Source organism: Balaenoptera acutorostrata, chromosome 3 (genome assembly GCF_949987535.1).
Source record: "Balaenoptera acutorostrata chromosome 3, mBalAcu1.1, whole genome shotgun sequence".
In the NCBI taxonomy this organism is placed as follows: domain Eukaryota; kingdom Metazoa; phylum Chordata; class Mammalia; order Artiodactyla; family Balaenopteridae; genus Balaenoptera; species Balaenoptera acutorostrata.
Window position 1 is genome coordinate 20,376,593 of NC_080066.1, and position 14,022 is coordinate 20,390,614.

The window sequence follows — 14,022 nt, forward strand, 5'->3', positions numbered from 1 at the left end:
AGAAAACTATAAGACACTGATGAAAGAAATTAAAGATGATACAAATAGATGGAGAGATATACCATGTTCTTGGATTGGAAGAATCAACATTGTGAAAATGAGTATACTACCCAAAGCAATCTACAGATTCAATGCAATCCCTATCAAATTACCAATGGCATTTTTTACGGAGCTAGAACAAATCATCTTAAAATTTGTATGGAGACACAAAAGACCCCGAATAGCCAAAGCAGTCTTGAGGCAAAAAAATGGAGCTGGAGGAATCAGACTCCCTGACTTCAGACTATACTACAAAGCTACAGTAATCAAGACAATATGGTACTGGCACAAAAACAGAAACATAGATCAATGGAACAAGATAGAAAGCCCAGAGATTAACCCACGCACCTATGGTCAACTAATCTATGACAAAGGAGGCAAAGATATACAATGGAGAAAAGACAGTCTCTTCAATAAGTGGTGCTGGGAAAACTGGACAGCTACATGTAAAAGAATGAAATTAGAATACTCCCTAACACCATACACAAAAATAAACTCAAAATGGATTAGAGACCTAAATATAAGACTGGACACTATAAAACTCTTAGAGGAAAACATAGGAAGAACACTCTTTGACATAAATCACAGCAAGATCTTTTTTGATCCACCTCCTAGAGTAATGGAAATAAAAACAAAAATAAACAAGTGGGACCTAATGAAACTACAAAGCTTTTGCACAGCAAAGGAAACCATAAACAAGACAAAAAGACAACCCTCAGAATGGGAGAAAATATTTGCAAATGAATCAACTGACAAAGGATTAATCTCCAAAATATATAAACAGCTCATTCAGCTCAATATCAAAGAAACAAACACCCCAATCCAAAAATGGGCAGAAGACCTAAATAGACATTTCTCCAAAGAAGACATACAGATGGCCACGAAGCACATGAAAAGATGCTCAACATCACTAATTATTAGAGAAATGCAAATCAAAACTACAATGAGGTATCACCTCACTCCTGTTAGAATGGGCATCATCAGAAAATCTACAAACAACAAATGCTGGAGAGGGTGTGGAGAAAAGGGAACCCTCTTGCACTGTTGGTGGGAATGTAAATTGATACAGCCACTATGGAGAACAATATGGAGGTTCCTTAAAAAACTAAAAATAGAATTACCATATGACCCAGCAATCCCACTACTGGGCATATACCCAGAGAAAACCGTAATTCAAAAGGACACATGCACCCGAATGTTCATTGCAGCACTATTTACAATAGCCAGGTCATGGAAGCAACCTAAATGCCCATCAACAGACGAATGGATAAAGAAGTTGTGGTACATATATACAATGGAATATTACTCAGCCATAAAAAGGAACGAAATTGAGTCATTTGTTGAGACGTGGATGGATCTAGAGACTGTCATACAGAGTGAAGTAAGTCAGAAAGAGAAAAACAAATATCGTATATTAATGCATGTATGTGGAACCTAGAAAAATGGTACAGATGAGCCAGTTTGCAGGGCAGAAGTTGAGACACAGATATAGAGAATGGACATATGGACACCAAGGGGGGAAAACTGCGGTGAGGTGGGGATGGTGGTGTGCTGAATTGGGCGATTGGGATTGACATGTATACACTGATGTGTATAAAACTGATGCCTAATAAGAACCTGCAGTATAAAAAAAAAAAAAAAAAAAAAAAAAAGAAACAAGAAACATCTCAAATAAACAACCTAACCTTACACCTAAAGCAATTAGAGAAAGAAGAACAAAAAAACCCCAAAGTTAGCAGAAGGAAAGAAATCATAAAGATCAGATCAGAAATAAATGAAAAAGAAATGAAGGAAACGATAGCAAAGATCAATAAAACTAAAAGCTGGTTCTTTGAGAAGATAAACAAAATTGATAAACCATTAGCCAGACTTATCAAGAAAAAAAGGGAGAAGACTCAAATCAATAGAATTAGAAATGAAAAAGGAGAAGTAACAACTGACACTGAAGAAATACAAAGGATCATGAGAGATTGCTACAAGCAACTGTATGCCAATAAAATGGACAAATTCTTAGAAATGCACAACCTTCCGAGACTGAACCAGGAAGAAATAGAAAATATGAACAGACCAATCACAAGCACTGAAATTGAAACTGTGATTAAAAATCTTCCAACAAACAAAAGCCCAGGACTGGATGGCTTCATAGGAGAATTCTATCAAACATTTAGAAAACAGCTAACACCTATCCTTCTCAAACTCTTCCAAAATATAGCAGAGGGAAGAACACTCCCAAACTCATTCTATGAGGTCACCATCACTCTGATACCAAAACCAGACAAAGATGTCACACAGAAAGAAAACTATAGGCCAATATCATTGAGGAACATAGATGCAAAAATCCTCAACAAAATACTAGCAAACAGAATCCAACAGCACATTAAAAGGATCATACACTATAATCAAGTGGGGTTTATCCCAGGAATGCAAGGATTCTTTAATATACACAAATCAATCAATGTGATACACCATATTAACAAATTGAAGGAGAAAAACCATATGATCATCTCAATAGATGCAGAGAAAGCTTTCGACAAAATTCAACACCCATTTATGATAAAAACCCTCCAGAAAGTCGGCATAGAGGGAACGTTCCTCAACATAATAAAGGCCATATATGACAAACCCACAGCCAACATTGTCCTCAATGGTGAAAAACTGAAACCATTTCCACTAAGATCAGGAACAAGACAAGGTTGCCCACTCTCACCACTATTATTCAACATAGTTTTGGAAGTTTTAGCCACAGCAATCAGAGAAGAAAAAGAAATAAAAGGAATACAAATTGGAAAAGAAGAAGTAAAGCTGTCACTGTTTGCAGATGACATGATGCTATACATAGAGAATCCTAAAGATGCTACCAGAAAACTACTAGAGCTAATCAATGAATTTGGCAAAGTAGCAGGATACAAAATGAATGCACAGAAATCTCTTGCATTCCTATACACTAATGATGAAAAATCTGAAAGTGAAATTAAGAAAACACTCCCATTTACCATTGCAACAAAAGGAATAAAATATCTAGGAATAAACTTACCTAAGGAGACAAAAGACCTGTATGCAGAAAATTATAAGACACTGATGAAAGAAATTAAAGATGATACAAATAGATGGAGAGATATACCATGTTCTTGGATTGGAAGAATCAACATTGTGAAAATGACTCTACTATCCAAAGGAATCTACAGATTCAATGCAATCCCTACCAAACTACCACTGCATTTTTCACAGAACTAGAGCAAAAAATTTCACAATTTGTATGGAAACACAAAAGACCCCGAATAGCCAAAGCAATCTTGAGAAAGAAAAACGGACCTGGAGGAATCAGGCTCCCTGACTTCAGACTATACTACAAAGCTACAGTAATCAAGACAGTATGGTAGTGGCACAAAAACAGAGATATAGATCAATGGAACAGGATAGAAAGCCCAGAGATGAACCCACACACATATGGTCACCTTATCTTTGATAAAGGAGGCAAGAATATACAATGGAGAAAAGACAGCCTCTTCAATAAGTGGTGCTGGGAAAACTGGACAGATACATGTAAAAGAATGAAATTAGAACACTCCCTAACACAATACACAAAAATAAACTCAAAATGGATTAAAGACCTAAAAGTAAGGCCAGATACCATCAAACTCTTAGAGGAAAACACAGGCAGAACACTCTATGACATAAATCACAGCAAGATCCTTTTTGACCCACCTCCTAGAGAAATGGAAATAAAAACAAAAATAAATAAATGGGACCTAATCAAACTTAAAAGCTTTTGCACAGCAAAGGAAACCATAAACAAGACCAAAAGACAACCCTCAGAATGGGAGAAAATATTTGCAAATGAAGCACCTGACAAAGGATTAATCTCCAAAATTTATAAGGAGTTCATGCAGCTCAACATTAAAAAAACAAACAACCCAATCCAAAAATGGGCAGAAGACCTAAATAGACATTTCTCCAAAGAAGATATACAGATTGCCAACAAAAACATGAAAGAATGCTCAACATCATTAATCATTAGAGAAATGCAAATCAAAACTCCAATGAGATATCATCTCACACCATTCAGAATGGCCATCATCAAAAAATCTACAACCAATAAATGCTGGGGAGGGTGTGGAGAAAAGGGAACCCTCTTGCACTGTTGGTGGGAATGTAAATTGATACAGCCACTAAGGAAAACAGTATGGACGTTCCTTAAAAAACTAAAACTAGAACTACCATACGACCCAGCAATCCCACTACTGGGCATATATGCTGAGAAAACCATAATCCAAAAAGAGTCATGTAGATGAGGATGATTATAATTTTTGTGACCTTCTGTTTGAATTAAAAAAAAAAAATCCCACAAGGACTCAGAGGCAAAAAATATACAAATCAATTTTCACTGCAAAGTAAAGGAGGTGTTACAGTGGAGGAATACTGGACTGAATGTCAGTAATATGACATAGTATGAGTGTGTTTCGTGTTTGGTAATTGCAATCATTGTTGCTTTTGTTGTGGTCATCCATTTACAATGCTTGGCGTCAGTTTATTTATCTCTTGTAAAAATAAAATACAGTGTGCGTGTGTGTGAGTTGTGAGCAAAAAAAAAAAAAAGAAAGCAGATCCACATGAAAATGAAGTTTAAATGATGACCAAATGGTTTGTTTAAGGTATTGGCCAATTGTGCATTGTTACTCTTTGTGTGCATTGAAGTATTTGTGTCAAATTTAAAAAAGAAAAATAAAAAAACCTAATAGTAATACTACTATACTATATAAATACATGTTTTATATATTAAATATAATATATATTTAATATACATTAATAAGTACAAATATGACATAAATATATAATACATATTTTATAGGAAAAAAAAAGAGTCATGTAGCAAAATGTTCATTGCAGCTGTATTTACAAGAGCCAGGACATGGAAGCAACCTAAGTGTCCATCGACAGATGAATGGATAAAGAAGATGTGGCACATATATACAATGGAATACTACTCAGCCATAAAAAGAAACAAAATTGAGTTATTTGTAGTGAGGTGGATGGACCTAGAGACTGTCATACAGAGTGAAGTAAGTCAGAAAGAGAAAAACAAATATTGTATGCTAACACATATATATGGAATCTTAAAAAAAAAAAAATGGTCGTGAAGAACCTAGGCGCAAGATGGGAATAAAGATGCAGACCTACTAGACAATGGACTTTAGGATATGGGGAGGGGAAAGGGTAAGCTGTGACAAAGTGAGAGAGTGGCATGGACATATATACACTACCAAACGTAAAATAGATAGCTAGTGGGAAGCAGCCGCATAGCACAGGGAGATCAGCTCCATGCTTTGTGACCACCTAGAGGGGTGGGATAGGGAGGGTGGGTGGGAGGGAGGGAGATGCAAGAGGGAAGAGATATGGGGACATATGTATATGTATAACTGATTCACTTTGTTATAAAGCAGAAACTAACACACCATTGTAAAGCAATTATATTCCAATAAAGATGTTAAAAAAAAAAAAAGACATACACGAAAACAGAGTAAGTGATGCCTTTGGCTTGATAGAGATGAGTAAACAGTTAACAGTTATTTTGGGATATGACCATATGGGCCTCTCCTTTTGTCCAAAAAATGATTCAAAGGTATCACAAGCATCACTACAATGAGGCATTAGGAGCGTGGAGAGGGAAGAAGATAAATGTGAGAGACATTTAAGAAACACAGGGGTCTCATGTTTAGAAAACACAACTGCTGTCCTCTGAACAGCGAAGTCAGTGAGCACTGTCACAGGACACCTAGTGACCCAAATTTCTCTGAAAAGATTGCATGTCTTGATAGTGAAATCTCTGCTGCAGGATTTACTAGGTCAGGTTTTTGTTTTCTTTTTCACTACAGAAGTTTCCATCACTTCAAGATTACAGAATAAAAACAAACTACTCGAATCCTCATCTTCAGTCTAAAGATGCAAGCGACTCAAATCATGCTAAGGGCCTTTCAGGTGACTGAAAATAATAACTGTCTAAATATCCAATGACAAATTCCTGGCCACACCAAAGAGTACAAACTCAACTATTTTAAGTAGACCCAGGCCCCCGACAAAAGGGGAAAGGAGGACACAGGGTGGCCTTAGCCATCTGTTAAATCAATAATCTTTGAATTTGTGATACATAACAACGGAAGATATCATGTCTCCTAGTGTTAAGGATATTTTAAGGGGAGATTCTCGGCCATGGTGAATTTCAAGCACCTTAGCTGATTTGAGAAAATATTTGTTGAGCGGTGAGCCCTTCCATAGAGAATGCCTATGTATTTAAAGCATATCAAATGTCTTTTTTACTTACCCTACTGTCTCTATATATATCGAATACAACTGCAAAGGAGAAAAAACTTGAAGTTAGTAACGAACTTCTATTTTCATGATCTACGCCTCCTTTTGAAACTTAAAATGCGTTTTATTATTAGTTACTCAAAAGACTTCCTGCTTCTACATCTCAAAACTTCAAACATAAAACGGTATCCTGCAATGTTTTACTTATATAATTTTGTTTTCCTTTTCTCTATCCTCAGGCGTAATCCCTTCTGTTTAAAAATTCAAACCAAACACCAACACTGTCTCAACTAGTTCACAATTAGAGACAGGTTATCTATATCAGAGAAAGGAACATCACTCACTAACTGCTTGATGGGGAATAAAATGGGTAAAATCTTCAATAGGAAAGCACACTATCTAGCCATGCTTAGGGCATGATTCATCTTTTTTAAAAGTCAAAACCTGCCACAGACCCCAGGCTTGGCAAGCAGAAAAACAGAAACCATAGCAGATATAACTTGACAATGCATGAAAACTGTCTCATACACAGCACTTTCAATTCTTACTTTCAACTCTTAAAAACAACTCACAAATATTTACTTTGTAACTGGTGCTATCTGATCATTCAAATAAAAATCTAGAAAGGTAGATCAGTCAACTAGCTAATTTAGTCCTAATAACAGAAGCATGTGGTTCTCTGTAGATAGACCCTTTGAAATGTATAATAAAATATCTCAAATGACAAGAGAGAGAACCATCTCGGTACTAAAAAGGGACTCTGGTTAAATAAGGTAAAATTAACATACAAACCCAACAGCAATACCATCATATAATAAAATGCTTAAAATACAGTATTTTGAATCCAGTTTTAAAATATGTACCACCATGAAATAAGGTTCGGTAACATTACGCATTTCATTTCACTGGGTCAATAAAAAATACTCACAGTCTTCATCTAAGAATTTATACTGTATGTGTTTCTTGAAAAAGTCTTGTATGCATCTGCAAATCTCTTCCTTTTGTTTAGAAATATGATCATAATATTGTGTGTAGTCCCTTTGAGAAATACCTGACAAGAAAATATTTTATATTTCATTATTACACAATATTCTTTTCAAAAACACCAAAATGTGATTTAAACCTCTTTTTGAGGAAACCATTAAAGTAGATCGAATGACTATGGCATCATACATTAGTCAGCATTTTATATAGTTATAAAGCTTATCAGCTGTAAAGGTTCAAATGGCTAGGTGAACCCCAAAATTCCATATTGCCATGCATTCTTACTTTAGAAACAGTAGTTATTTTTACTTAGTACAATGGGAAGAATTCAAAGTCATAAAAATGTTTCTTATGTGAAAAATGAAAGAAGCAATTTAAAACCTACCCACATAGTCAACTGCTTCTTCTTTGATTTTTCCATTGAACTGTCTAAAAATTGGCATTCTTTTCCACTTTCTTTGGGAAAATGTAAAATACCCCTCACCATACGTCTTCCATAATCATACTGCACTTCACGGTCTATTTTCCTTGTTCATACGTGCTATCCTGCCTTCACAAGCCTGATGTTTCAAGCCATGGAAAAGTAAACATTCCTTTCTTCAGAGTGACTTGCTGACATTATTCCAAAAACACTAAAGGGAGTATTGTAAGAACTCCTTTAATCTGCTCTAGACCTAAGAAAAAGTTCTCTGCTCTGAAAGAAGGGCTTCCAACCAATTTCTTAATCACATGCCAATATGACTCCCTTCTTTAACTGTACTTAATACTGCAGTGTTTCTTTCAGGGATATATAACAATATTATACAATAAATTCAAACAACCCCAGTATATTTCAGGTAAGTTAAACGTCAATAACACATTCAATAAATAAATAGTGTTGATCTGATTCTGTTCAAATCACACTTTTCTTGGTTGAAGATCAATTCTACCTCATGGAAAATGTGCTTAGACAAAATAAGAGCAAATTATCTACAATATTTAGCTTGAATAAATCATAGCAGACAAAATAATAACCTCAGAGGAAAGAAAATGGGTGGCTTTTAAAGCAATGTACTTCTTTGCATATTTTCTCTTGTTAGAATAATAAACAGTGCTTCAATAATAGAAATAAATGTTCAAAAACTGGGCTTTTCACGCTGCTTAAAATAAGCAGTGTATTGCTAGTAATACTCAGGAAAGTCCCAGAGAGAAAGCAGGTAGTATTACACATGTCCTGAGAACAGTAAAGGCCACCACTTTCATCTCTGGAATCCAGATTGACGTGATTCAGCAACAAGACTATTTTCTGTGGAAACAGAATCTGGCCTCAAGACCCTTGTCAATACAGCATTCCAGAGAGTCAGTGCCAACTGGTTAGAGGTAGCATCTGAGATAAAAACTGATTGTTACCCTTGTCTTAATTACTAAGTAATTTATTTCCATCAAAAGCTTGTCTTCTTTTAACAATTACTTTCAAAGGTTTAAAAAAACAAAAAAAACAAAAACCTCACCAATAAGCTTATTTTCCTTGACAAAACATCGGAACTCAGCACCAGGAATTAATTCACACCATTTTCGAAGAACAAGCTGTAGACAAAGGAAAAAAAGGAACACAACTATGTAACAAGAGAATATCTACTAGTCTAATAAACAATTTTATGTTGAGACTATGTCTTAACAATTGCCATTATCAAGTGTTTTTTTTTTAAAAAGGCATCATAAAACATTCCTGACATGATATGTAGGGAACAGAGCTGTGATCTATTAGTCTAACAGAATAGGGGAAATTGTATTAAAACTCTTTATGACAAAACGCGCCTTTGTCATTTATTTACCATTTTGGGAGTTCTGACATAACATACAACTCAAAGGATGATATAGTCACATCTTATCATCGTTGGGCCGTAAGTTTCCCTATAATTCATATGTTCCTCACTCCTTTAAGAACATCAAAAAGTAAAATAATTTCCAAGTTATCTACCTTAAGCATCATTCTGTAATACTCTGATAAAATTATTACGGCTTATCACAAAGACTCACTAAAACCCTTTCATGATTTTCCCATCATTTTAAAGTAATACAATTCTACCAATGGCCCAATTCATAAATGGGTCTTATTACTATAACTTATTATTTAATATGTACAAATTCTCATATTGTTGTAATTTATAAATAGTACAGTTGACAAATGTATGCTTCTGAGTCTGGTTTTAAAATGTTCTTTGGAAAAAACTAGTCCTGTCCTTTTGAAGTATTAATTTTAATCAATGGCTAGAGCCCCAAACTCCTGAATCCTGGCATACACCTCTTTGCCCCTCAAGACCTAGGAGATGGGACTTGAATTACTCTAGGCCCAATTCCAGGAATCCCCCCAGTGGGCTCTGTACCTTCCCATGCCACCCAGTTTCTTGTACATAACATTCGAGAGTAAGCCCACACCCCATGTTGTACTAGGATAATCTGACACAAGTCTCTCTTCTAAGGGTGAGGAGCTGGGTCTTATTCATCTTTGTGTTCTCAGCACAGGTATGTAATACCTAGCAGGTGCCTAGGAAATGTCTGTCAAGTGAAACATGGAACGGCAAATATTTAAGATAAGCAACCACTAAAAATCATGATATAAAAAAAATTTTTAATATAAAAAAAATTTAGTGAAAATGCTTATACTATGTCATACGTGAAAAAAAAAGTGGCACATAAAGCATCTTATGGAGAGTGTATATGCGCACAGGTGCGCACGTGCACACACACACGCACGCGCACACACAAATATCTCAAGAAAGGGAAGTTAAAGGTCAAAATGCTAATAATACTGAGGATATCTGGGTGGTAGGATCCTCATATTTTCTCGTAGTTTTAAATTTTTGATAGTAGGTTGCTTTCCTTAAAAAAAAAAAAACAGGGCTTCCCTGGTGGTGCAGTGGTTGGGGGTCTGCCTGCCAGTGCAGGGGGACGTGGGTTCGGGCCCTGGTCTGGGGGGATCCCACGTGCCGCGGAGCAGCTGGGCCCGTGCACCACAACTGCTGAGCCTGCGTGCCACAACTACTGAAGCCCGTGCACCTAGAGCCTGTGCTCTGAAACAAGAGAGGCCGCCTCAATGGGAGGCCCGCATACTGCAGTGAGGGGTGGCCCCCGCTCGCCGCAACTGGAGAAAGCACGCGCGCAACAACGAAGACCCAACGCAGCTGATAAATAAATAAATAAAATTAATAATTAAAAAAAAAAAAAAAACAAAACTGTACTGCTAAAATATGTCTTAGAAATTTGAAGTGCGCTGATTCCAATTTTCATTATTGTGAGCTCTTGGTCAAGCTCTGTATGTGCCACCTTTTTAAAAAGAACCTAATTATTAGAAGAACCCCACACTAAAAAATTACACTGTCGTTACCTATTAAAAGCTGATACTGGCAAATATATTTTCTGACAGCTACAGTAATTTTTATGTAAGCAACAAATAAATCCGCAATTATTGCAAACTGTCATTAAGTTTTCGGAAAATTTGCATTATCTATTGAAATAACGTTTTGGACAGGTAATACAAACACTGTACTTGATTTTTTAAAAAAGGTAAAAGGTGAGTCTTCCCCCCAAACAGTCTCTCTGTCCTCCTCCTCACAGGCAACCAGTGCTGACAATTTCTCATACATCTTTCCAGAAGTATTCTATGAATACATGAGCATATAGTAGGTACCTTTTTAAATACACACAGACGCAAGCACACAATACATAGGATTTTGCTTGCCACTTTTTTCATTTTAATTACTCTCACTTTCCTGGGCTTTTAAAACTGGGTTTTAAACCCTATGCACTAACATGATGATGGCATATTCCCCAAAAAGCAATAAAAGAGCAAACTGCCGGTGAAATCAATCTCGGGGATAGATGATGACATTACAACAAACATGACGCCGCAGGGCAAGACTAGGAAAACAATCTTTTGCATTTTTGTGTTTCTAGCACAAATAAGATATAGCAGGTGCTTGATAGATGTTTGTTCAGTGAAACAAGATATGAATGTATTACATACACATGAATAATGTTATAAAAAATGTTTAATGACCTGGGAAAATGCTAATATATTACATACCCCTCACAAATGGTATGTAAAGATCTCAATTACAAGTGCTAAAAGATGGAGGAATTGTTTGGTGGCTTGGTGAAGAGTAAATTACCTGTTCACAGAAGATATGCCAATATATACACTCAACATACTAAGAATTACTTGGTACAGTGAGTCAGTGGACAACTTTTGAAAGCCATGTGTATATACAAGTGACTGGAAGCAAACAGATGACGAAGAAATTAAACTAACGACAACATCCAAGAACACTGCCCACTTCGGGGGTGGGTGTGTGTGTGTGTGTGTGTGTGTGTGTGTGTGTGTGTGTGTTGTGTATACCTTCAAACCAGGAAAATATGGGTTTGCTATTGGGGGGCGGGGGAGGGAGTTGCTATGTTTAAACTCTTATTACTATTTCTAATAAAGTTTTCCGCTGTCCTTTTGTTCTTACTTCTATATGTAATCTGTAAAATGAGAGAACCATAGAAAAAATAAATAAAAATGGTAAAATGGTGGTGACTACTTTTCCTTGTAAATCAGGTTAAAAAGCTTAAACAGGTTAAGCTGGATGGTGAGTATGAAGGTGTTTGCTTCATTTCAAAATATGTATAATATTCCATAGTATGTACATACTGTGTATATACTGTATGTGTATGTATATGTACATAATACATGTATTTTATGTGTATATTTCATAAATTTAAAACTTCAATGGCTCTAGGTTCCCAGAGAAATTAGTCCAAAAATTTGATTCATTTCACTTAAGAATAAATAGAAATTCTCAATACATCTTCATCTAGAACTATCAATTTTATTCAAGATTTAAAAAAAAAAAAAAAGATTCTTACCTCATATTCCATACATGGATCTGGGGAATCATCAGTACAATGAATAAACCTTTGAGGGAAAGAAAGGCAATTGAATCTTTATTTTATGGTGTCAGTTTATGCATACACATTACTTATATTTACTTATATTTAAAGTGGGAGTAAGGTTTTACTAAAAGCATCCAGAAACAGGAGACTAATTCAAATTCAATGAACATTTATAAAGCACTGTTCAGTGTCAGGCGTTAGCCTAGGCACCCTGAAATGTTATTTGTTATTTCATTTGTTCTCAAAACAACCATATGAGCTACTATAATCTCCATTTTTCTGTTAAAAAAAAAGGGCTACAACTAAGAAAAGAGTACATTTAGTGACCAAGCAGGAGTATAACGCAAACCAACTCTAGATTCCAAATGAGGGTGAGATGGCACTGTTGTTTTATAATTCTCACTGTGCTCTTCATGGCTGAACCAGAAGTCTAGTTCTCTGCTGACATTAACTCTGCCACCTAAAGCCACAAAAAGTTCATCTAATCCTTCTCCCACATCCCATTTAAAAATAGCTGATAGAAGAATTATTCATTCCTCCATTAAATATATTGCTTCCTCCTCTAAAAATCCTCAGTTTCATGGACAATTTTTCACATCCTTTATTAAACACCCACCTATGCCAAGGGCTGGCGAGGCACTGGAACGCCAAAATGACTGAGAGTCCCTTGTCCTTTAGTCTGGTGAGGAAAGCCTAACAAGTACCCAGAGAATTTCAAAACACTGAAAATAAAAATACTGTGATGGCACAAAGGAAACACTGATTAGCTCTTCCTGTTTGGGGGGAGGGGAGCTGATAGTCAAGAAGGCTTCATTTGACATGAAGAGAAGGGTCTGCATTTGAGGCAAAGGGAGAGAAGTGACAACTATGCACAGGACTACTGGAGGTCAGTCTTGATGGGTATGGAGGGAAGAACTGCCAAAAGATGTGGCTGGAGAGAAATTTTGCACAAGGAGGACTATCCAGATCATGAAGGGTCTTGCCTGCCTACGCAGAGAGGTCGTGATTTATTATACAGACAATGGGGGGCTAAAAACGTTTCTAAACATGTGAGGGAGATCATTGCACTTAGGCTTTAGAAATAACACGGGTGGCAACGGTGCTGGAGAGCCTGGGGGAATGGGTGGCAGGTTGGGAGGCTGAGAGCCCAGTTGGAAGGCTCATTGCAACAGCCCCAGGGGGAGATGAGGGGCCAACTAATGCAAAGGCAGAGGAGAGGGAGAGGAGAAGCTCTATATAAAGATATTTAGGAGACAAAGTCAGGGCTACTTGGTGCCAGATTGAAAGCGCAGGATGAGGGAGAAAGAGGCCAGATGACTGGGGTGGCTGCTTGATGACTCACTGGATAGTGATGCAAATACCATTCACTTAGAAGGAAGAGCAGGAGATGTGGGTGAGGAAAACATGGGAGATAACTATGTTTGGGTGTGTAGCGTTGGAGAAATCCTGGGAGAACCACAGGGCATGTCTAGTAAGCAACTGGAACAAGGAAACTCAAGAGTGGGTGGAGGTGAAAATAATTATCTGGAAGTAATCGTCCTATTGGTATAAGAGCTAACGTCAAGGATGGAGACAGAAGCGATCAGTCAGCTCATTCAGATAGAATCCTGGGGAATACCAACAATTCAAGAAGAAGCAAAACAGGTGGTCGAGACATTTTGATGAAAAAAATACACAAGCAAAACAAAAAATAGTTTTAAAGAGGTCTTAAGCAATTTACAAGTAGAATTAAATTTGAAAAGCTTTTAAATTTCCCTGAATGTTTAATTAGGTTGGAAT

At 36.5% G+C, this 14,022-nt stretch overlaps 1 protein-coding gene across 2 annotated transcripts in view; it reads right to left on the bottom strand.

Moving 5' to 3' along the window:
* CDC123 (cell division cycle 123) overlaps nucleotides 1–14,022 on the bottom strand; it is a 74,920-nt gene that overhangs the window by 16,897 nt on the left and 44,001 nt on the right. For both annotated transcript variants that reach the window (XM_057544071.1, XM_007167407.2), the window contains 4 exons: nucleotides 12,217–12,265; nucleotides 8,820–8,895; nucleotides 7,274–7,396; nucleotides 6,359–6,387 (listed from right to left, as the gene is read on the bottom strand). In XM_057544071.1, the coding sequence (XP_057400054.1) occupies nucleotides 6,359–6,387; nucleotides 7,274–7,396; nucleotides 8,820–8,895; nucleotides 12,217–12,265 (277 nt within the window). The remainder of the gene's footprint in view (nucleotides 1–6,358; nucleotides 6,388–7,273; nucleotides 7,397–8,819; nucleotides 8,896–12,216; nucleotides 12,266–14,022) is intronic.